The sequence below is a fragment of the Phacochoerus africanus genome, chromosome 15, assembly GCF_016906955.1.
Source record: "Phacochoerus africanus isolate WHEZ1 chromosome 15, ROS_Pafr_v1, whole genome shotgun sequence".
Classification (NCBI taxonomy): Eukaryota; Metazoa; Chordata; class Mammalia; order Artiodactyla; family Suidae; genus Phacochoerus; species Phacochoerus africanus.
The window spans coordinates 115,670,892-115,692,752 of NC_062558.1; the positions used below are offsets into that span (position 1 = coordinate 115,670,892).

A 21,861-nucleotide genomic window follows, 5' to 3' on the forward strand; every position below is an offset into this window, starting at 1 on the left:
ATGAAATACGGAGGAACAGCCCAGTCATAATTGGTCAGGAGACCATTGTTTTGAGTGAGTCTCCCTTAAAAGCACTTGAATATGTGTTGAACCTCCCATAGGGATGGTGATGTCTGTTTAATTCACTTTCAGATATTTCTCCTTTCATTTTGTTAGGATGAAATAACGGAAATGAAGAGAAAATTGAAGATTATGACCCATCAGGTAGATCAGCTGAAAGAAGAAATCTCAGCCAAGGAGTCAGCACTTGTGAAGCTGCATCTGGAACAGCAGCGAATAGAAAAGGAGAAGGAAACGCTGAAGGTACAGACCATATAATAAAAGCAGTGGATCAGTAATCAATCTATTTGACCCACTTGGGGGCAGTCTGTGCTCACTGGAGGCAACAAGGGGCAGAGAGAACAACCAAGGCACCTGGAGGAATGACTCTACCACCTCCAGGTCAGGCTTCCCTAAGGGGAGTGCTTCCAGGTAGACAGGGAAGGGGCCATTGGAGATGCAGAGCATCTAGTTTACCTGTGGTGCCTGTCATGGTATCAGTGCAAGAGAACCTACAGTTTAGCAGTGCACAAGAAGCCCTGGAGCTTTCAGGCTCACTATAATCTCTTTGCATTTACCTTGCAAGTCCAACCCTTTGCCTATACCCATCCCTCTAAACACCTCCCTGGGCTTCTATAAGGCTGTTCTGGTAGGACCTTTGTCCCTCTGTCCTAATCCTTGTTTGCTTCATGTGCACATGCTATTTCTGCCTGCAGCATCACTAACTACCAGGTGACAAGCTTTGCCTTCACTTGATTAGCTCTTAACCTGGTTCACGGTTCACCTAGCTCTGTGAGTCTAAGAATCTTGCAGTTGGAGTTTCCGTTGTGGTTCAGCAGAAACAAATCTGACTAGTATCCATGAGGGTGTAGATTCTATCCCTCGCCTTGCTCAGTGGATTAAGGATCTGGTGTTGCTGTGGCTGTGATGTAGGCTGGCAGCTGTATTCTGATTTGACCCCTAGCCTGGGACCCTCCATATGCCTTGGGTGCAAGCCCTAAAAAGACAAAAAACAAAACAAAACAAAAAATTTGCAGTCACTCTCCCAGGGAATCACCTTTGTCTTCACACATTTTACTAAAATATATCCTTTTAATTATGCTACTATGATAATATACTTTTCACCAAAACACATACCAGACAACTACATGGTATCAAATCCTTAAGCCAAACATGTTTTACTATATACACATTCGCTAAACCTAAAGTATTTTCCTTTTCTATCCAATCCAGTAGATTTCCCTTCTAATCTACTTTTGACCAAAGAATTAGAAAAGGAATTTCTAAGAGAATGATGCCACTTTTATTTTTTCATTTTTTTGGGTCTTTTTTAGGGCTGCACCCATAGCATATGGAGGTTCCCAGGCTAGGGGTCTAATTGGAGGTATAGCTGCCAATTAGACCCTATCTTGAAAATGTGTATCTGGAATTGGACATGCCAAATTTCCTCTATTCCAAGATGCCATAGATTGAAATATGCACTCTCAGTTTAATAATAGCTTTTGTCAACTTAATGATAGGTCTTCATGGGAGTAGAATTACTGCATTAAATTAAGTTAAGGCACATTAGGTTTAAGAAAGATTAAAATGTAACAACAGTGCCTTTATAAAAAGAATATGGTAATTGATCTATTTACCTGTGTAAGACTTTCATCTCCCTGCTCTAGATTATGATAGAAATAATAGAAAATTCTACACTAAAGTTTATTTACATATAAAAAATGTATTTTCTAAAATTTGAAAATATCCTGCATCTTTGCCCTTATTTCCCTTATTCCTTGTTTGAAAGCATAGTTTTATAGAAGTTAGTTTATTCCACCCTGGAGTCTATATTCTGTTGGGGTTTATTTATCATTGGCTCAGTCAGAAGAACCTTATTGCAAACATGGCTTCACCCCTGGGCCTCACTGACCCATGTTAGCAAGGCTTCAGTATAACCTGATTTTGTACATCATTTTTGCCTTTCAGAGGATGACATTGATCCTCATCTCTTACTTTCTCAAGAGATTAATTATTACTGCAAAACGGGATCCAAGGTAGACAGAAGCCTCCTTTGGAATAAGCTATGTCCTATGCAAAAAAGCAATTATTCCTAATTCCTTAGTTTGACTTTGGTTAATGTTTGTTTCAGTTACGCCCTCCATTGTTAGACATCTATACACATAGCTCCAAAGAAGCTTTGTAATAACGTCAAGGACCATAGGGTCCTGTTTTTTGGTCCTGGGCCAGGAGAGTTGGCAGCTGGTGAACAAGAAAGATGGTTAGAGGGCTTCTGCTCTAGAGTCTGCTCTAATGGGGAATTCTAGATCTGAATAGCTTTGGGTCATCGATTATAGGAAGATGATTGCTTTAGACTGACTGTGAAACTCAGATGCTTTCCCCCAGCTTTTCCCATTAAGGCAAGAATTAGGAACAGAGAAGGGCTGCCTTCTTGATTTATTATTTGAGGTTATCCAAGGGTGACTTGCAATGGTGCTTCGACTGGATAATTTTGGCCTATCATTAAGCCCGTTTGACATTCTTTAGAAAGATATGACAGCTCAAATGTTGAGTTTCAGCCTCTTGACTCTGTAAGCCTAAAATATGAATCACGTTTATAGAGGTCCCTGGATTTTGTGCATCTGAAGTTAGCAAACCAAAACCCTGGAGGGAAGGGCAGATTTTCTAGTAACTTTGATGCACTAGAGGCTTATTATTGCGAATTCTACAAAGTATAATTCCTCCTGGAAGGGCAGGCCCTAGCCTGTTTGATAGACCATGAGATGCCTTTTGACAAGACAACCCAATTTACTACTTCTCCAAGCTGACTGATAGACAATTGCCCATTATAGGTCATCCCCACCCTCTCTTATCCCCCTCAAAAGAAAATCCTTGCTCTTCCAGAGTTTCTTTTCCTTTTCCAGTTTCTACCAGGCTCTACTGACGCCTCAGAATTCTGGACGTTGTCAACACATTATGGTTATGACAGAATGTCAGTAGTTCTCTGCAGATGCTGCTGCATCAGCCTTCATCTGCCCATTCTGTTGTAGTCTTGTTTCATCAACACGAAAGGGACCGTCTCATTTGGAGTGTCTGCTTGCAGTCCTAACAAGCCCTTGATTCAGTCTTGTCACCTCCCAGTCATCCCACATCAATCTGACAGCACTTTGAAGCCCAGTGAATAATTTAGCAGCAAGTTCTCCATGGCCAGAGCTCAGCATCACATTAGCAACTGGCTTCAGGGCACCATATCCTTGTCCTTAGTGGACTCTCTAGAATGACATGGATGGGAATTGTCGGACAGAGAAAGAGAGAGAGAGAGTGAGAAAGAGAGAAAGGAGAGGGAAAGAGAGAGAGAAAGCCTAATTATTCTCATGGCTAGAAGACTTCAGATGATTTTATTAGTTTTGCTAGGTATAAACATATGGTTTACATGAAACCTAGTTTATGCTGGGGTCATGTATGAACAGGTGACACTCCCTCAAGCATGGCTCTTGAGATGTAATTCATGCCCACAGCCAGATTGGATGATATGTATTTTGTAGGCACCTATCACGAAACTGTGTAATTGGAGAAGCAGTGACTAAAGAGTGTGTCCTGCCTTTGCATTTCCACTTCATACCACCAGTAACACTTGGATAGATACAATACCTTGGGTCCCACCTAGAACATTGCTGGATGAGCTTTTGGGAGCATGGCCATTGTTACCATCCTTCCTGGATGAGACATCTCAGATTTATAGCTGCTAAATGCATCAGACCCAAGGTATTTTGTTGATGTTAACATTTGCTTCCAATATCTAATGCCACATCTTGTTTACAGCCCATAAATTTATGACATATGGAGACCACTCAGAATTTTGATATATGATAAAAAAAAAAACCCACCAAGCAATGCCAAACACACGACTGGTTTTACATTTCAGACAGATACTTTTACACACCATTGATTGCATTTTAACATAACAGCAGTTTCATTTTGTTCTGCTGATGGATTCTGATCAGCTCCTGGCACTTAGGAACAGGGAAGTGAATGTCGCCATCTGGGAAAATAAAAGTTTTATTAAAGAAAGCAGGAGCCAAATAGGTATTTTATTGCTGTCTTTACTGTCACCTTAAGTGATTGTAGAAATAGAAAGGTTGGTTCTTCACTCTCTTTCCTAATAGGTAATCCCCCAAAACTGTAAATACTAGACCAGATCTTTTATCACTAAGTATTTCCTTTTGCTTTTCCTTGGACCAAAACATATTTCTTCAATGAACAAACAAAATGTTATCAAGGAAACCCTGAGTTTTGCAGTAACTAGCCGCCTTTAGTTTGTGACATTACATGTCAACTGCTAGATGCTCGGTTATCTTGTACTGTTCGGATAAGTTTTGAGCTATGGAATTAATGACTCTTGGTCTTCAGCGCTTAGAGGCAGTCTGTAACTAGAGTTGGGTTTAAAACATTCTGTTTTCCCAGTGACATTTCTAGGTGGATGGAGGTGAGGGAACCAATACGTCTGTGAAGGAAAAAAAATTATTTTTTCATTTCATTTGTTGATCTGCAAGCCATTGAAAAGTTGGAGCCTTAATATTGTCTCGTCCTTTTCCTTGTGATTTTGGGCATGGGTGAAAGCAGAGTTCTTCCTCCTGGTGTTTGATACCACTGGTCCTTCCTCTCTGGGCATGGAATCTCTCGAAGAGGTATTCTTCTTTCCTGTAATCTGATGAACTCAGTGGCTCCCCACCACATGCTCTATCCAGTGCATGGTGTACAAGTCTGTTCTCAGGTTGGCCCAACTGCTTGACCCACCTTGCCTCCTGCTTTTCCTCACCTAAGACCCCAACCCAGTCACACTGGGTGCTTAGCTGTCAGGTGAACATACTAAATCCTTTATAGTTTGTATGCCTTTGTTCATGCAAGCCTGGCCATTGGCTGTGCTACTGCCAACGCATACCTCTCCATTGTGGAAATAACTGCCATCTGCCAAAGCCCAGAAAGAAATAAGGACTTTCTTCTCCAAACCATGGAAAGAAATAGGAACTCTTTCCTGTGTCCTTCCATGTCCTTCTTCGTAGAGAGCATTTCCACACTGTAGTGTGTTAGCATTCCCACACTGTAGTGTGGTTGGTTATATTTGTGCATAGAGAGCATTCCACACTGTAGTGTGCGTAGAGAGCATTTCCACACTGTAGTGTGGTTGGTTATATTTGTCATCTGCAATGGGTGGTGAATCCCTCACATCTTACTCATCTTCTTTGTTTGACTTGGAGCTACGGTATGGAGAGAGCAGAGTGAGCAAAAGCTTTGGAATCAAAAGAGCTAGGTTGGAATCTCAACTCTGCCACTTGATAGCTGTGTGACTGTGGGCAAGTTGATTTGCTTTACTTGGTCTCTGTAATTGCATTTGTGTAATGGGGATAAGAGCAGCTATGCAAAATACCTAATATTATGCCAGCGATGTTGCAAGCCACAAATATACTTGTGGAATTGAAGCAGATGTGTCCCTTGATAAGAGGAATTTTCCTTCTGAAACTTACCAGTTCCTAGTACCCTGTCCCCATCATTCATAGGATTTCCATGTAACTTCAGAGCCTCCAGATCTGAGCCTTCCTAACAGCCGCAGTTTTCTGACCTCCTGTGTCATCAAGTCACTGTCTGTGTAGTGATAAAGATCCTGAAACATTATTGCCTGTACTTGTTAATATTTGCATAATATTTATGTATCTTATCTTCTCATATAAATTGGAGTTGTCTTAGGAGTAGGATGTAAATATGCTTTTACACCATAACAGCTCTTCTGTTCCATCAAGTTGTTTTATAAAATAGATGGTTAGTTGTTATCTGTATTAAGTTTTGCTTGTAATAGGCTTTATCTCTGCACTTGATATGCAGGTGATGTTAGGGCCATTACAGGAGCTGGTACATACAGAAGTGCCCCCACCTTACCCCCGGCCATGCTTACCTCCATGTCCTTCTCTGCACTATTTGTGAATTCTCCCTGAGTTTAGCTGGGAGGAGAACTGCTGCTGAATACCAATGAAGTCCCTGCTACACATATACAGAAAAATGATGGAAATCCCTCAAGGGCACAACTCATAGAAGAAACATGATCACCATAATGTGCACTGCTGTTTCTTCTCAGGTCGTGTGTGTGTGTGCGTGTGTGTGTGTGCACATGACTGTGCATGTGTGTATGCATGTGTGTTAAGCTTGCTTTGCTTGTGAGGGTAATCAAACCATGCTAAATGAAACGTCACAGGGCAGTATAAGAAGCACACTGTCCATCTAAATCTGGGCCCCACTGTCCAGGTTTGCGCTGTTACAGAGTGAAACTGGCCTGTATCTTTCACTTTTGTCAGGCCGAGCTGCAGAAGCTGAGACAACAAGCCCTGGAGACCAAACATTTCATTGAAAAGCAGGAAGCAGAAGAGAGAAAACTCCTGCGAATCATTGCCGAGGCTGATGGGGAGAGGCTGAGGCAGAAGAAGGAGTTAGACCAGGTAGGGGCATCTCCTCACTGGACCTGTTGAAGCTGCTGTTTGCTTCAACCCTTCGTGGAGCCTCATTCTTCTCTAAGCTCTTCAGAAGAACAGCCCCTGAGGCCCACCTTCTGTTGATTAATTATGAAATATCCGTTCATTTATTCAGCTCCTAGTTATGAGCACTTAGTGTGTGCCAGCCACTCCTCTAGGCTCTGCGGGTACACTGACCAACAAGAACATAAGGTCACTGTTCTCAGGGAGCTTACAATCTAGTGCAATATAATTGCTTGCATATGATTACAATTGATAATTACATAAATTGGGGGTTAGAAACAAATGCTTTTGGACATCTGGGAGATTGAAAAAAAAAGAGAAGTCAACTAGTGCAAGGCAGTAAGGATGGTAGAACTTGGAAAGAGCTAGCCTACCATAAATACCATTTAAATACTTATAAAGGGAGTTCCCATCGTGGCTCAGTGGAAACGGATTTGACTAGTATCCATGAGGATGCAGGTTTGATCCTTGGCCTCCCTCAGTGGGGTAAGGATCTGGCGTTGCCCTGAGCTGTGGTGTAGGTTGCAGACGTGGCTCAGATCCCTAGTTTCTTTGGCTGTGGCTTAGTCCAGCAGCTCTGATTTGACCCATAGCCTGGGAACCTCCATATGCCATGGGTGTGGCCCTAAAAAGACAAAAACAAAACCTTATAAAATAATGTGCTTGAGAAAACCAACCAAGCAAATACCTATGGCCTAAGGATGATTGGATTCTTATGGATTATTTGTTGTACTCTTTCCAACAAGACTGCAAACTTTTGTGTGCGGGGGTGCGGAATCGAGTGTTGGGTGTTTCGCAGGCTCTTTGCAGTGCTTCACTCCCTGGGTGCCTGGCATTGGATGGGTATTCATGGAATGATGCTGCCATAATGAAAAGTGGAACTTTTGGTCCCCTGGTGGCTATGCCCTTCCCTACCTTTGTAGGTCATCAGTGAGAGAGATATCCTCGGATCCCAGCTAGTTCGGCGCAATGATGAGTTGGCTTTGCTCTACGAGAAGATCAAGATCCAACAGTCTGTGCTCAATAAAGGCGAGAGCCAGTACAACCAGAGGCTGGAGGACATGAGAATCCTCAAGCTTGAGATCAAGAAGCTTCGCAGGGAAAAGGGGATTCTTGCCAGGAGTGTGGCTAATGTCGATGAACTCAGGTAATAGAAGACCCCTTCAAAGCTGAAAGGACTTTGTGTTCCTTCTGTTGGTCATTGAAGGTCTTTATCAAGTTGTATAAAATAATTTTTTTTATGTTGAAATTGTTAGCCACTAAGGAAAGCAACATTTCCATAATCCAGAATCTACATCATGCCCATTCAATGTCACACACACACACAAAATGAATTGGTTTTCTTTCAGGGGAACATACACCATTGCAAAAGGATTTTTTAAAAACTTTATTCTGGATCTGGAAAAAGAAATTTCAAGTCAGATCACAAGCACAAACTAGTTACAATTCAGAAAAAAAAATTCCCCCAATGAGCTCTTTAGAATTTCTTTAATAAGGCAGTATGCAGGAGACAGAGCATCAATATTTAAATTGAATCCCGGTAACATTTGCACATCTTTTTCTTGGAATTATATACCAAATAAAAAGAGGGAGAAATTTAATTTTATCACTATTTGAAAATGCTGTTTCCTTAGAAGGCGGCCAAATTTTATATCTCACTCTTGATTTATCTTCTGCAGCTTTCACTTGAGCTTAGTGCGCCTTCTTCTTGCTTTAAATCTTACATTATACAAGATCTACTTTCCCTTTGGGAAAACATCACCATGTTTTATATAGGCAATTGCAGGAAACCAAATAAGAGGTCTGGTGCTTTCTCAGTAGCTATTTTATTCTCCACAGACTTGTAGATGAACAGTATCCTTGACCACCGTGGGACAAGGACACAGTTTGGATCTACTTCTTAATTGAATTAGAAGATAGTTTTGATTTTTAGATGCAGTGAATATGTTCAGGAATGGCAAGGAAAGTTGCCACTGTCAAGGATAGAGCAATACTCTTTTTTTTTTTTTAAAAAAGAGTCACTCATATTTCAAATGCTGGAAGTAATACAATTCATTGTAGAAAACTTGGGGGATGCAGAAAAAAATATGAAGAGATTAGAAAAATCACTCAGTTTACTATCCAGAGAGACCACCATTGACATTCTGCAGACAAATGGATTTGTTCTAAGTAGCTGTTGAATGATCTTCAGGACCATCACTAAACTTGCCAGCCATGATTTTGTGTTTTTTTGTTTGGTTTTTTTTTTTTTTTTGGCTTTTTTAGGGCCACAGCTGTGGGATATGGAAGTTCCCAGGCTAGGGGTCAAATCGGAGCTGCAGCTGCTGGCCTATGCCACAGCCACAGCAACTCGGGATCTGAGTTGCATCTGCAACCTATACCACAGCTCATGGCAACCCTGGATCCCTGTCCCACTGAGCAAGGCCAGGGCCTCGTGGGTACTAGTTGGATTCGTTTCTGCTATGCCACAATGGGAATTCTTTTCCCATGTGTTATTTTTGTTACATGTACAAAAGACCAAATTCTACCCATTCTTGATCAACACTGCTGGTTTGTTGATCATAGATTTTAGCTTTATAACAGGAAGACACCTTAATGAAGATAGTGGCGGCAAGCAGGCATGCCTTCCAGTCTCACACTTACCCCCTACAAGCTGTGTGACCTGAGGCAAATCACTTATCTGAGCTTTAGACATGTAGTTAAAATCAGACATGAAAACAAACGGAATGTGCCCAGCGCAGAGTCTGGTACAAAAGAACCCACTGATAACAGGCGTTCATACTCTTGCCCCTTTCTGTTGATGACACTCTAGAAAATCGTAGTGTTAAAAATATGCTTTTAATTCTAAACAGCTTGTTCTGAGCTCCCTGTTGAGTGAACATCATGCAGTTAATTCTAATGGTTTGTCTTGCTAATGAGGGGAAGTTGTATTATTGGTTTAAATGAAGCAATTAAGTAAAAGAGATGGCTTAGTATTAGGAATCTGCACACTCGCAGCAGATGAGGATGGATAATAATATCCTTCTTGCCCATGTCAGCACAAGTGCTTGCCTTTTCTCCACCTCCCAGCAAAGCTTCCCCTTCACTAGTGCGGCAGCCGGTTCACTGGTTACCGTGGGCGGCTCTAGCACATTGCCTATTAGCTGGAGATTCCTGCAGATTTTTGAAGAATCTTTGAGCTAGAGCTAGTTCTTCGGGACTTCTCTAGCCATCTGTGTAATTGTGGAACATGAGAGAATAGATCTTTCCTAAATCGGCATTTTCCAATCCTGGCCGCACATTAGAATTACCAACAGGGGAGTTCCTGTCGTGGCGCAGTGGTTAACGAATCCGACTAGAAACCATGAGGTTGTGGGTTCTGTCCCTGCGCTTGCTCAGTGGGTTAACGATCCAGTGTTGCCGTGAGCTGTGGTGTAGGTTGCAGACGCGGCTCGGATCCCGCGTTGCTGTGGCTCTGGCGTAGGCCAGTGGCTACAACTCCGATTCAACCCCTAGCCCGGGAACCTCCATATGCCACGGGACTGACCCAAAGAAATAGCAAAAAGACAAAAAAAAAAAAAAAAGAATTACCAACAGGACTTTAAAACCTATGCAACCCAAGCCCTATGCTAGAGCAATGGAAGTAGAATCCATTTGGGGGTTGGGTCGAGGCAAAGGTAGGTTGTCAAACTCCCCAGGTGATTCCAGTATGTAGTCTGGGTGGTGATGCCCCACCTTAAGTGATGTCAGGTCCACCTGAGCCGCAGTTGCTTGCGTTCTGGCCTCAGACCTCGTGGAGGAACAGAGATTTTTCTCTCGCTGCTATGACAGGAGACATTTCGAAACATTAAACAACATATTGACATCCTCATAATTTACCTCCTCCCTGTTCTTTCCATATACCTCTAAATTCCTTGGATATCCAGAATCATCATTCTGAAGCTCTGGTACTTTTTTTTTTTTTTTTTTTAAAGCTAAAGCTGGGGGTTGAGCTTTGCAAGAATTGATATCATCTGTGTCTATAGTAGGGGGCTGGTCTCCATGTTCCCAAAGGCTCCCTCAGCCCAGCCTTTTAGAGGAGATGCAGCGTGTCCAGAGTCAGGTAAAGATAGGATAGTCAAGGAGCTCCCTGGAGACTCAGAGGGTTATGGATCTGGCGTTGTTGCTACTATGGCTCTGGTTCTATCCCTGGCCCCAGAATTTTCGCATGGTATGGACAGGGCTTCACAAAAAGAGGATAGTCAAATGGGTGAAGAATTTCTTGGCCAAAGAAAATTTGTCTTATTCAGGCAGGAGCTTTTTCACACACAAAGAGAATTCCTGAAGGAGAGGACAAGATGCCGAGCGCTGGAGGAGGAGCTGGAGAACCCCATGAACATACACAGATGGAGGAAGCTTGAGGTAACACCTGGGAGAGATTTGGGGCCTCCTCCTGCCCCCAAATCTCGCTACTCTTCTTGTCTTCTTACCTAGAGTACAAAAAGAGGCGTGGTTTTATGTAAAGCTATGCACTGCCACCTAAATGTAAGGCTGGATCAAATGGTTTTGTTTTAAAAATCTGGGACAGGGAGTTCCCATTGTGGCTTGGTGGAAATGAATCTATCTAGTATCCATGAAGATGTGGGTTCGAGCTCTGGCCTTGCTCATTGGGTTTAGGATCCGGCATTGCCATGAGCTGTGGCGTAGGTTGCAGACATGGCTCGGATCCAACGTTGCTGTGGCTGTGGTATAGGCTGGTGGCTTCACAGCTCCGATTCTACCCCTAGCCTTGGAACTTCCATATGCCTAAGGTGTGGCCCTAAAAAGCAAAAAAAAAAAAAAAAAAAAAATGCTGGGACAAAATCCTTTCTGCCTAAAGATGGCCCAGTGATGAAAGCTGTGAACTGCCCTTACCAATCGACATTTATTATTATTATTATTATTTTTTGTTTGTTTAAGCAATTTTTGGTTAACCAGCTGTTTTGTGGCTGCTTGTTGATCCTGGCTAGTTAATTGCCTTCAGGTGCATTGGGCACCAGCCTCTTCACCATCTTCCAATTGGCCTTTGTATCCTTTTATTTCCCAAAGGAAATATGGCTTTTGTGAACCAGCCCTCTTTTCAAAGAACTAGCATTGGGTTAGTCAAACTCCTTTCAGGATCTGGGGACACAGCCAAAGTCCCATTGGTAGGTGATGGATAATAAACCTAACTTTATTTTATGACTTCCTGATGACATTACCACCAGCAGATAGCAGTTTACAGATGAGCTCTGCTTACTCAAGAAAGAAAAAGATGCATGTGTCCTATAGTTAGTTGTTCCTGGCAAAGTGGGTGTCCAAAGTGGCTTCGATCAAGTGGTTAGGGTGTTGGGAGAATAGAGGTATGTGATATAAGAAAGAGCAAAGTAGGTTTTTGATTTTCATTTTTATTTTTTCCTTTAAATGAAGAAAGCATTAAGGACAATACATTCTAAATTATGTAAACATGAGGCCTGGATTTTAACAACGTCCAGTCTTGCCAAGTGAATGTGTGCCAAATCTATTTCCAAAATATGGAGATCCGTTGGCTCTGTTTAATATTTCTTAAGCAAAGTCAGAGTCAATGGAATGTCTCCCTTCACCTCTTTTGGACCCTGATTTATTCCTCTTCAGATGCCAAGAGTGGGTAGTTTACTAAACTAACAATGATATGGATGTGTCCGGGGAAGTGGAACTGAAGATTTTAAATCCATTTACTGTCACATTAGTTTATTCCATGTGTTTTCAAGCAGATCTTTAAAGTTTCCATTTCCATGTCAATTTCTATTTAAAAAATTAGAGAGTGGAGTTGAAAATATTTAGCTGCTAGATTAACTCAGAATGTCAGTATAGTTGAAAGTGAAGCTTTGGCTCAAAGTCTAGAGGATAAATTATCAATGTATAACTGTAGATCTTTGAATTGTACACAGCTATTGAAGGCGCATCAAAGCTTTATGGATTGATAGCGCCATTGGAGAGCTAAATGCCATGTTTGAGTTCTTCTGTCAACTATTAGCAGATGTCCACATTGCAGAAACTCCCCATCATAAGCTGTAATGGATCTTCTTGTTGACAATTATGAAAGGAGAATCCTAAGACTGAATGATTTAGGGAACCCAGTCTCATTTCTATGGAAACAGGAATGATGGTAGGGAAAACCTCAGAGCCTAGTAATTAAGAAGCCCAGGCTTTGAAGACAGGCTTATTTGGGCTTGGATCCAGTTCTGACCTTTCTCAGTGTGGGTAATGACTTCCTTCTCTGAGGCTCAGTTGCTTTATCTGTAAAGGGGAAGACAGTACTGTCTAATAGGGCTGTCGTGTGATAATGTATGAAAAGCCTTACTATAGTGTCCAAATCATGGCACAAAATCAGCTATGAGGTTCAGGAGCTACCATTATTGTTGTTGTTACTGTTTCCCTTAGTGGAATAAACGTATTCACTTTCCACTTATTGGCTAATTAGAGATAATGGATAAAACATTAGCCAAACCTCAGTCTGTTTTGATGATTGTCTCATCTGTTGTACTTTTTTTTTGGGGGGGGGTTCTAATTCTTTCTGTATTGGGTCTATAGCTTTGCAATAGATTTTAATGAAACAATAATTATTTTAATAGGGACCTCAGTGTTTGAAACTGATGTCTCAGCTGTTTTATTCTGTTCCCCTTAAACAGGCCAGTGACCCCAGTACCTTTGAGCTGATCCAGAAAATTCATACCCTGCAGAAGCGTCTCATCAGCAAGACAGAAGAGGTGGTTGAAAAAGAGCTGCTTCTCCAGGTAGCATTTCCATTTTCTATACTTGTGGAACAAGCAGATTTTCTCAGCACCATTGTCTCTAGGACTATGTTTTTAGAGTTAGCTATTTGGCAGTGTTGCATGCCCCCTTTTTAACTGTAGATGGCAACAGGGACCTACACACAGAGAACAACCAACCTGATTAATTGGTCTTTTATGCTCCATCGCTGACATTTCAAGAATTCTAGAAAATTAAGTTCAAGGCTAGACTTACTACGTTGGGTCATGTGAGCTCTCCCCACCCCGCACTTTTCTGCAGTTTGATTTGTTAAATTGTTTTATTTATTTTTGTTTTAAAAAGATTATCTTATCTACCACGTGGCCTATGAAGTTCCCAGGAGAGGGATCAAATTTGACCTCTGCCAGAACCTTTAACCCACTGTGCAGGGCTGGGGATTGAACCCATGTCCTGGCTCTGCAGAGGCACTGCCGATCCTGTTGCATCATAGTGGGAACTCCTGTTAACTTCTTTTAAATACTCTTCTTCATATCTTCATCTAATGTGAAATGCCATGATTCTGATTTTGAAAACCAGGTTTCACATAGAGCACAGATGTCCTCTTGAAGATTTGTGAGATTGAAACGGAGGGAAAGGTATCCTTTGAGGATTTTATGTAGTAAGTTATTCTGGAGCTATTAGGAGTGGTAACTTCCTCATGGGCTTGTATCTTTGCAAGTATCGGTTGTTCCCACTCTCATTTCCTTTATCACCATCATCACCATCCTGCCAGATACCATGCTGGTGGCTTTATCTCCTTGTCTCAATTCCTCTTCACATTTTGGTGGGGGTGGGAGGGGTAATGTCATCTCCAGTCCGTGGATGAGGAAGTTGAGCCCCAGGAGTTTGATGTGGATAAGAATGTAAACTCTGGAGTTCCTGTTGTGGCTCACTGGGTTAAGAACCCAACAGTGTCCATGAGGATGCAAGTACGATCCCTGGTCTTGCTCAGTGGGTTAAGGATCTGGTGTGGCTGTGGTGTAGGCTGGCAACTGCGGCTCTGATTTGACCCCTAACCTGAGAACTTCCATATGCTGCAGGTGCAGCCAAAAAAGAATGTAAACTTTGGTGTTAGATAGCATGGGTTGGAATCCCGCCTCTGCCAATTTGTAGCTGTGTGAGGCTTAACTTCTCTGCACCTGAGGTTCTTGATCTGTATCATGGGACAATAATAGAACCTGTGAAAAGGGACGTGGTCAGGACATTAAGAGGCCACCAGACTGATGGCTCAGGGTCCCCATCTTTGACACATGTCTTGTCGTTCCTGTCACAAGCACTGACAGATGCTCTTGGGCTGCCTGGATCCTAGCTCCCCAGGTATGGGGAGAGCACCAGTAAACTTTGCTCCTGGCCCATATCCCTGATTTCTGAGGGCAGCCCAGTGTGGGAAAGCCTGTGATCCTCCCCTGTAACAGCACTAAGCAGCACTAGGTGGTGAATTCTAAGATAGAAAGCTACTTGTCCCCAGGAATTGAACCATTTAACTTAAGTAGCTCCTTAGAAAACTAATTTGGTGCAAGGAAAGGAATGGCTTCACTCTAGGGGCTACACAGAACCTTGCGTGTAATTGTGCCAACAGAATTCATTGACTGCCCTTTGTCTTACCTGCCCAAAGTCATTGTCTCAGGTTCAGTCACTCTTGTTCAGCCTCTACGTGAGGAAAGCATGACATCTCAATGTCTTCGGTCACCATTTATCATGAATTAACTGCAGGAGTTCCCTCCTTTGCCTGGGCCCTCTGTGTGGCTGGCCTCATGCAAGGAGTGTGTCTCTGTTCTTTAGTTTTCTCTATGGTCCATGAACTTGGACATGGAATGTGTACTGGATGGCATTAAGAAATTAGAGTTGATGTAAGGTGTAATAGGAGTATTATGGTTATGTTTTGTTAAAAAAAAAAAAAGCCCATTTCTTAATAGAGACACAGAAGTGTTTACAAATGCCATGATGCATAGTCTGGGGTTTACTTTAGAATTTCCAGCAAAGAAATAAAGGGGGAAGGTGGGAAGACACATGGGTATGATGGTGGAGGACCAATGAGATTAAAATTGGCAAAATGTTTAAAAAAAAAAAAAGGCTGTGTGAGGATTGAAAGAGTTTAGTATTATGCTTGGCACATAGTATCTAATAAGTATGTGTAATTATTCTTATCATTTTTAATTCCAAAGCCCATAATCTTAGCCACTGGGTTACCATTGGTAAAAGCAGGAACTTCTGTTCCTGAGCAAGGGGTCATTGGCCCCTGCTCTTCTACATTCTGCCTTAGAAAAGATGCTCTCCCTGAAGTTGAGTGTGCAGGGAGTGGCCAACAGGGGTGTGCCTCTCCTCTCCCAGGTGGGCATGGTGGTTGAAGAGGGCAGACTTTGGAGTCAGAAAGATCTGCTCTTGAATCAGCTCCAGCACTTTTCATTTCATGACTTGGGGAGAATTGCATATATTCTCCAAACCCCAGTTTCTCCATCTATCAAGTGGGGCTAATAATATCCAGTTTCATTATAGGAGGAAGATACCCCATCAGAGCACAGGACTTGGAGATCCTGCTTTAGGGGTGACCAGTTAGTACACAGGCACTGGTGCCCACAGTCCAGGTTTTGAGATGTGACTTCATCAATGCCAGCCACAGGTCACTGACGTGCAGCTGCTAAGTGGCAGAGTGGGACATGAATGGGGCAGTTGGTTCCAGAGCCCACACTCCCTACTACTTCATTACCCTGCCTCTTCTGTTCTTACCACTTTGTCAGTTTTAATGGGAACCACATTTTGTGTTATGTCAAACATCTCTGTTGTAAGTTTGTTTCATCAACGGCTCTAACTTTATTGTTTCCCTCCTTCTACATACATTTGGGTTCATTCTGTTCTTTTTCTACCATGTTAAGATGGGCGGTCAGCTCATTAATGCTTAGTCTACTTTAGAAACTTTAGTTTCTTCATGTGGGTTTTGAAATGTGGCATTTTCATTGCCATTTAGCTCTAAATATTTTCTATTTTTAGGATTATTTCTCCTTCGAAAGTGCGTCTTAAAAAATATCCACTCTTTCTCCATTAGTAATTAAAAGCACAGTTTTTTGTTATTGTCTTTTTTTAGGGCAGCACCAACAGCATATGGAAGTTCCCAGGCTAGGGGTCGAATTGGAATCAGAGCTGCAGCTGCTGGCCTAGATCACAGCCACAGCAATGTCAGGTCCAAGCGGCACCGGCAACCTATACCGCAGCTCATGGCAACACCAGATCTTTAAGCCACTGAGTGAGGCCAGGGATCAAAGCCGCATCTTCATGGATACTAGTTGGGTTTGTTACCACCGAGCCTTAATGGGAACTCCAAAAGCACAAATTTAAATTCCCAAATGTATATTATTTATCTTTTGGTTATCGATTTCTCACTTTTTTTTTTCATTGTGGTCTATATTATACTGAGTCTTTGGGATTTGTGGAAACTTGCTTTGTGACCAGCTACCAGCTAAGTTGTCATTTTTTAAAAAAATTAAAATTTTTTTTTTTTAAATAAGTGATGCCTGTGTGCTTGAAAAGGATATGTATTCTCTAAGTGCTCAAGATTCAGGAGTTTCTGTGGTGTTTGTCATATGGACCTTGTTCATTGCCTTCTCCAAATTGTATGTTTCCTAATTTTTTCATCTACCTGCTCACTAAAAATTGGTTTGGAGATTTGTCTATTTCTCCTTGTAATTCTGTCATTTTTGGCTGTAAGTGCATTTTAGATTATGTTCACAGAGTGAGTAAAAGGTCATGGTTTATAATTCTTCCTGGTGAATTATTCCTCTAATGTTATGCAAGAACCCTCCTTAATCCTTAACTCTTTTACTTAAAAAATTATCTGATATTAATATAGCTCTACCAGGTTTTTTTAACATAATTTTTCTTTACTTTAAAATTTTTGGCGTCCTTATATTTCAGTGAGTCTCTTGTAATTAAAAAAACAAAACAAAACCCTAATCTGATATCTTTGTCTTTTGATTTGTGTGTTTAGTCTATTTATGTTTATTGATAATTTTAGGTTTATTTATACTTCTTATTGTCTATTATTTGCCCTTTTTTAATGCTCTAAAATAGTCTGATCCTGTTTTCTATTGGATTGAGGGTTTTTTTTTTTTTTTTTGTCTTTTCTGTCTTTTTAGGGCCGCACCCGTGGCATATAGAGGTTTGCAGGCTAGGGGTCTAATCAGAGCTGTAGCCACCAGCCTACGCCAGGGCCACAGCAACACCAGGTCTGAGTCACGTCTGCAACCTACACCACAGCTCACGGCCACACCGGATTCTTAATCCACTGAGCGAGGCCATGGATCGAACCCGCAACCTCATGGTTCCTAGTTGGATTTGTTTCCTCTGTGCCACAATGGAAACTCCTGGATTGAGTTTTCTTTATTCCCTCTTTCTCCCTCCACCAGTCACTTCTCTCTTCTCATTATTCCCTATTCTCCTTTTCTTGGTTTATTTGTTTATTTTTTCTGAAGAGGTAACACCACTCTGTAATTCTCCTTTTCTGATTTCCTTGAAAATTTAACATGCATAGTTGACATTAAGTCTATACAAATTAAAGTCAATCATTAATTATCCTTATCCTTCTTATAAACAATGCAGGGACTTGGAAGGTTTAACTCCAGTTACCTCTTACAGTCCTCCCAGGATTAGTTGTCATCAGTATTTTACAGTCAATGAATTATTTATCCAGATCTACCAAAATATTTACCAGTTCTTTTATTTTCTACTTCTTCATAACTTCATTTTCTTAGTTCCAGTTTCCATCTCCTTTTTGAAGTGCAACCTTTCATAATTCTTTCAATGATAAGTTTTTCAATGACTGACACTATCTTTTGTTTGAAATTTTTTTTTTTTTGGTCTCTTTGGAGCTGTACCTGCGGCATATGGAGGTTCCCAAGCTAGGGGTCGAATCAGAGCTGTAGCCACTGGCCTGCACCACAGCCACAGCAACACCAGATCCGAGCCACGTCTGCGACCTACACCACAGCTCACAGCAACTCCTGATCCTTAATCCAGTGAGTGAGGCCAGGGATTGAATCCTCGACCTCGTGGATACTTATCGTGTTTGTTAACTGCTGAGCCATGACGGGAACTCCTGAAAATGTTTTTTATTTGGGCCTTACTTGTAAATAATTAAGTTGAAATCCTATTTTCTATTTATTCTTTGAAGATAGTCTTCTGTGTTAGTTTCTAATGATGCTATTGAGAAGCCTGCTGTCAGTCTAATGATTATTGCTCCTTTTAAAGTATCTTGCCCTTCCTCCTGTTTGATTGTTAGAGTTTCTCTTTGTCTTCAGTGTTCTGGAGTTTTGGCACAATGTTCTTGGTATGAATTTAGTTTTCATTGCTCTGCTTAGGAGTCACTGTATTTCCTGAATCCACGGATTCCTGTTGTTAAAAAACGAAGTTCAACTGAGTAAATCTTAAAGATCTTCTTGGCTTTATCCAACAAGTCATGAATTGGGTGGCATTCCATCTAGCAGTTAGAAAGGAACTTCAAAGAGCTGTACAGACTGGAAGACTTTTCTAGACAGAAGTGGGTGGGACGAGGAAGTTACCAGCAAAGAGCGCATTGTCTCGGCGAGGTCACCTTCCTTTGGGGTTGGCAGGGGTTTTATCAGGCAGCTTTCTTTACTAGAGCTGACCAGCTAATTTCAGACTAACCAGTTAAGATTATATTTCTGGGAAAGGCTGAAACTGCAGTTGGGTAGGTATTAAGTCTCAATTTGATGACATGGGCTTAGCACAAGGACCTGCATTTTGGACCTTCAGTCTCTCTCTTTTTTTAAGTCTCTGCTTTATTCTGTTTTCTCTCCTTCTAGAACTCATTAGATCTATGCTGGATGTTTCCCATTCTTTTTTGCTTATCTATTGACTTCTTTGGTATTTTCTTCCATTTCTTGTGTCACATTTTCACAGCTTTATCTTTTTTTCTCTCTCATTACCAAGTTTCTCTCGAGATGTGCTTATCTGCCAGGAGCCATCTATCAGGATTTTATTTTCAATAATTTTTATTTTCTAGAGGCTCTTTTTCACATCTGACTGGTCTTTGTTGATAGTGTCTTGATCTTTTATGTTTTTATTCCTTCCTTTAGGTCTTCCATTAATGGAAACCTTTATTTTATAGCCTTTATCTGATTGTTCTATTATTTGAAGATCTTAGAGTTCCTTCCTATTGTTTATTGTGACTGCTGGCATTTACTCATGGTGGATACTTTCCTTTTGTGTTGTGATTTTGGACTGTAAATTAATTTTCAGACAGACTTTATTTCTGTGACTTAGGAGTGGTTCAGATTAAGGGTATGCCCCTTCATTTATTTCTGTAGGATGCCCTAGGAGATAGCATTTGCTTAGGATAATTTTTTAATGTTAAATTCTCACTTTGGGGCATCCTAGACTTCCTGGCTAATGTACATTAGAACTCTACCCCCCCCTTTTTTTTTTTTGTTTTTTAGGGCCACACCTACAGCATATGGAAATTCCCAGGCTAGGGATCGAATAGGAGCTACAGCTGCCAGCATATGCCATAGCAACGTAGGATCCAATCTGTGTCTGTGACCTATAGCACAGCTCAAGGTGATGCCAGATCCTGGACCCACTGATTGAGGCCAGGGATCAAACCCGCATCCTCATAGATGCTACTTGGTTTCGTTTCTGCTGCATTACAACGGGAACTCCTGAACTGTAAACTCTTTTGATAGAAGACCCATGAATACAAATTCTCCAGTGTAGCCAATTTTTTCTCCCACCCAGAGCCCAGGAGAGATAGTTAAGTGATTTTCTAATTGCAAAATGTTCTGTTGTGAGTTCGGAGAACTTCTCTAATAATTTAATAAAACAGGCGAAACTGAGAAACTGTCGAACTCCTTGTGGTCTTCCTGTCCTAGTGGGTGAATTTCTACCTATTATCTCTTTTCACTGAGGGTGTGACTCTTTTAAGTCCCTAACTTTATGTGGAGGAGTCTCAGTACCAACTACCCCCTTCATGAGGACTCAGTACCTCGTCTTTCATCCTCTTATGGCCATTAATATTCAAACCCCTATTCCGTGAGTCCGGTCCCTTGTCCCAGTCAGCCCCCAAGGGAGAGCTGCAGTTCTGTTTGTGGCTCTAATACACAGTTCACCCTTTGATTTTGACACTTGAGGATCAAAGTACTTGCGAACTCCATCTTGTGATTAAAAGGATGTGTTGTTTTGTTCAGCAAGCCCAGTGCTTTGTGGACCTTAGTTTTCAGGTTGTTTAATGTGCCTTAATGCCATAAACAGAAATTTCTTGTTTATGCTATCCCATAGGTTTCTCATCCATAAACCGAGACAGTAAGTATCCACCCATGGAATTGAGTGTAAGTTCACATAAATGTTGATTAGAGTATTTAGTTATTATTAACATTATGGTAATATTATTAACCAACAAGCATCTCCCCTCTCCCAGATCTCCCACATTTAACAGCCTGCCTCACTCCCCTCTGTCCAGTTCCTTGTTTAACCTTTCTTTTGGATGGTTGGGCTGCCCGGGCATGCTGTGTGTTTTCTTCCCGAGCTTGCGCATCTGCAGACGCCAAGCCTTGTTATCTTGGTGAAACCCCAGGTGCTCCACAGGGCTTGACAGTTTCTCAATTTCGCCTGTTTTATTAAATTATTAGAGAAGTTCTCCAAACTCACAACAGAACATTTTGCAATTAGGAAGATTTTTGGTTGAATTCTTCTGAGTATCAGAACATTTTTTTTTTTTTTTTGTCTTTTGAAGGCTGCACTTGCGGCATATGGAGATTCTGCTGGGGTCAAATCGGAGCTGTAGCCACCGACCTACACCACAGCTTTAAAACGACTGTTTAGTCTGTTCCATGGTGATGAAGAGCTCCTGTCATTTCCCAGGAGAAAATGTAAGGGAAGCCTATTTCCCCCCAGTGGAGTGTGAGTTCTTTGAGCAAAGGCACTTGTTAATTCAGTGCCTGATAGAGTACCAGGCACATAGGAGGTGCTCAATAATGTTGGACAGGCTCTTGGCCTAGGTAACGCTATTCACCCCTTAGGTCTGAGCTTAAATGTTCATTCCTCAGGCGTCTGTCTTAGATCTCTTGGTTAGGCCTCTTGGTACACAATCCCATACCTTGACATCACTTTCATACCATTGTCACACTGGTAATTAATGAAATAATTGCAGTTGTGTACTTAATGACTTTGGTCAACCATAAGCTTCAGAAAGGCAGTTCCTGTGTCTGCCCTAATGATTATTTTACTCCTTGTTCCTTGCCCACAGGTAAATATTTGTTTAGTGACTGACAAAATATTGCAAGAATAGTATACCTGGAGTTTCAGTTGTGGCTCAGTGGGTTAAGAACCTGACACCATGTCTGTGAGGATGCAGGTTCGATCCTTGGCCTCACTCAGTGGATTAAGGATCCAGAGTTGCTACAAGCTATGGTGTAGGTCACAGATGTAGCTTGGATCTGGCGTGGCTGTGGCATAGGCAGGCAGCTGCAGCTCCCATTCCACCCCTAGCCTGGGAGCTTCCATATGCTGCAGGTGTGGCCCTCAAAAGAAAAAAGAAAAAACA

The 21,861-nt window shown here is 41.7% G+C and overlaps 1 protein-coding gene across 2 annotated transcripts in view; it reads left to right on the forward strand.

Annotated features, from left to right (window-relative positions):
- The window catches only part of CFAP58 (cilia and flagella associated protein 58), a 118,329-nt gene that overhangs the window by 46,033 nt on the left and 50,435 nt on the right, over nt 1–21,861 (forward strand). For both annotated transcript variants that reach the window (XM_047762055.1, XM_047762056.1), the window contains exons 11-15: nt 157–303; nt 6,366–6,506; nt 7,466–7,689; nt 10,811–10,922; nt 13,190–13,294. In XM_047762055.1, coding sequence (XP_047618011.1) covers nt 157–303; nt 6,366–6,506; nt 7,466–7,689; nt 10,811–10,922; nt 13,190–13,294 — 729 coding nt within the window. The remainder of the gene's footprint in view (nt 1–156; nt 304–6,365; nt 6,507–7,465; nt 7,690–10,810; nt 10,923–13,189; nt 13,295–21,861) is intronic.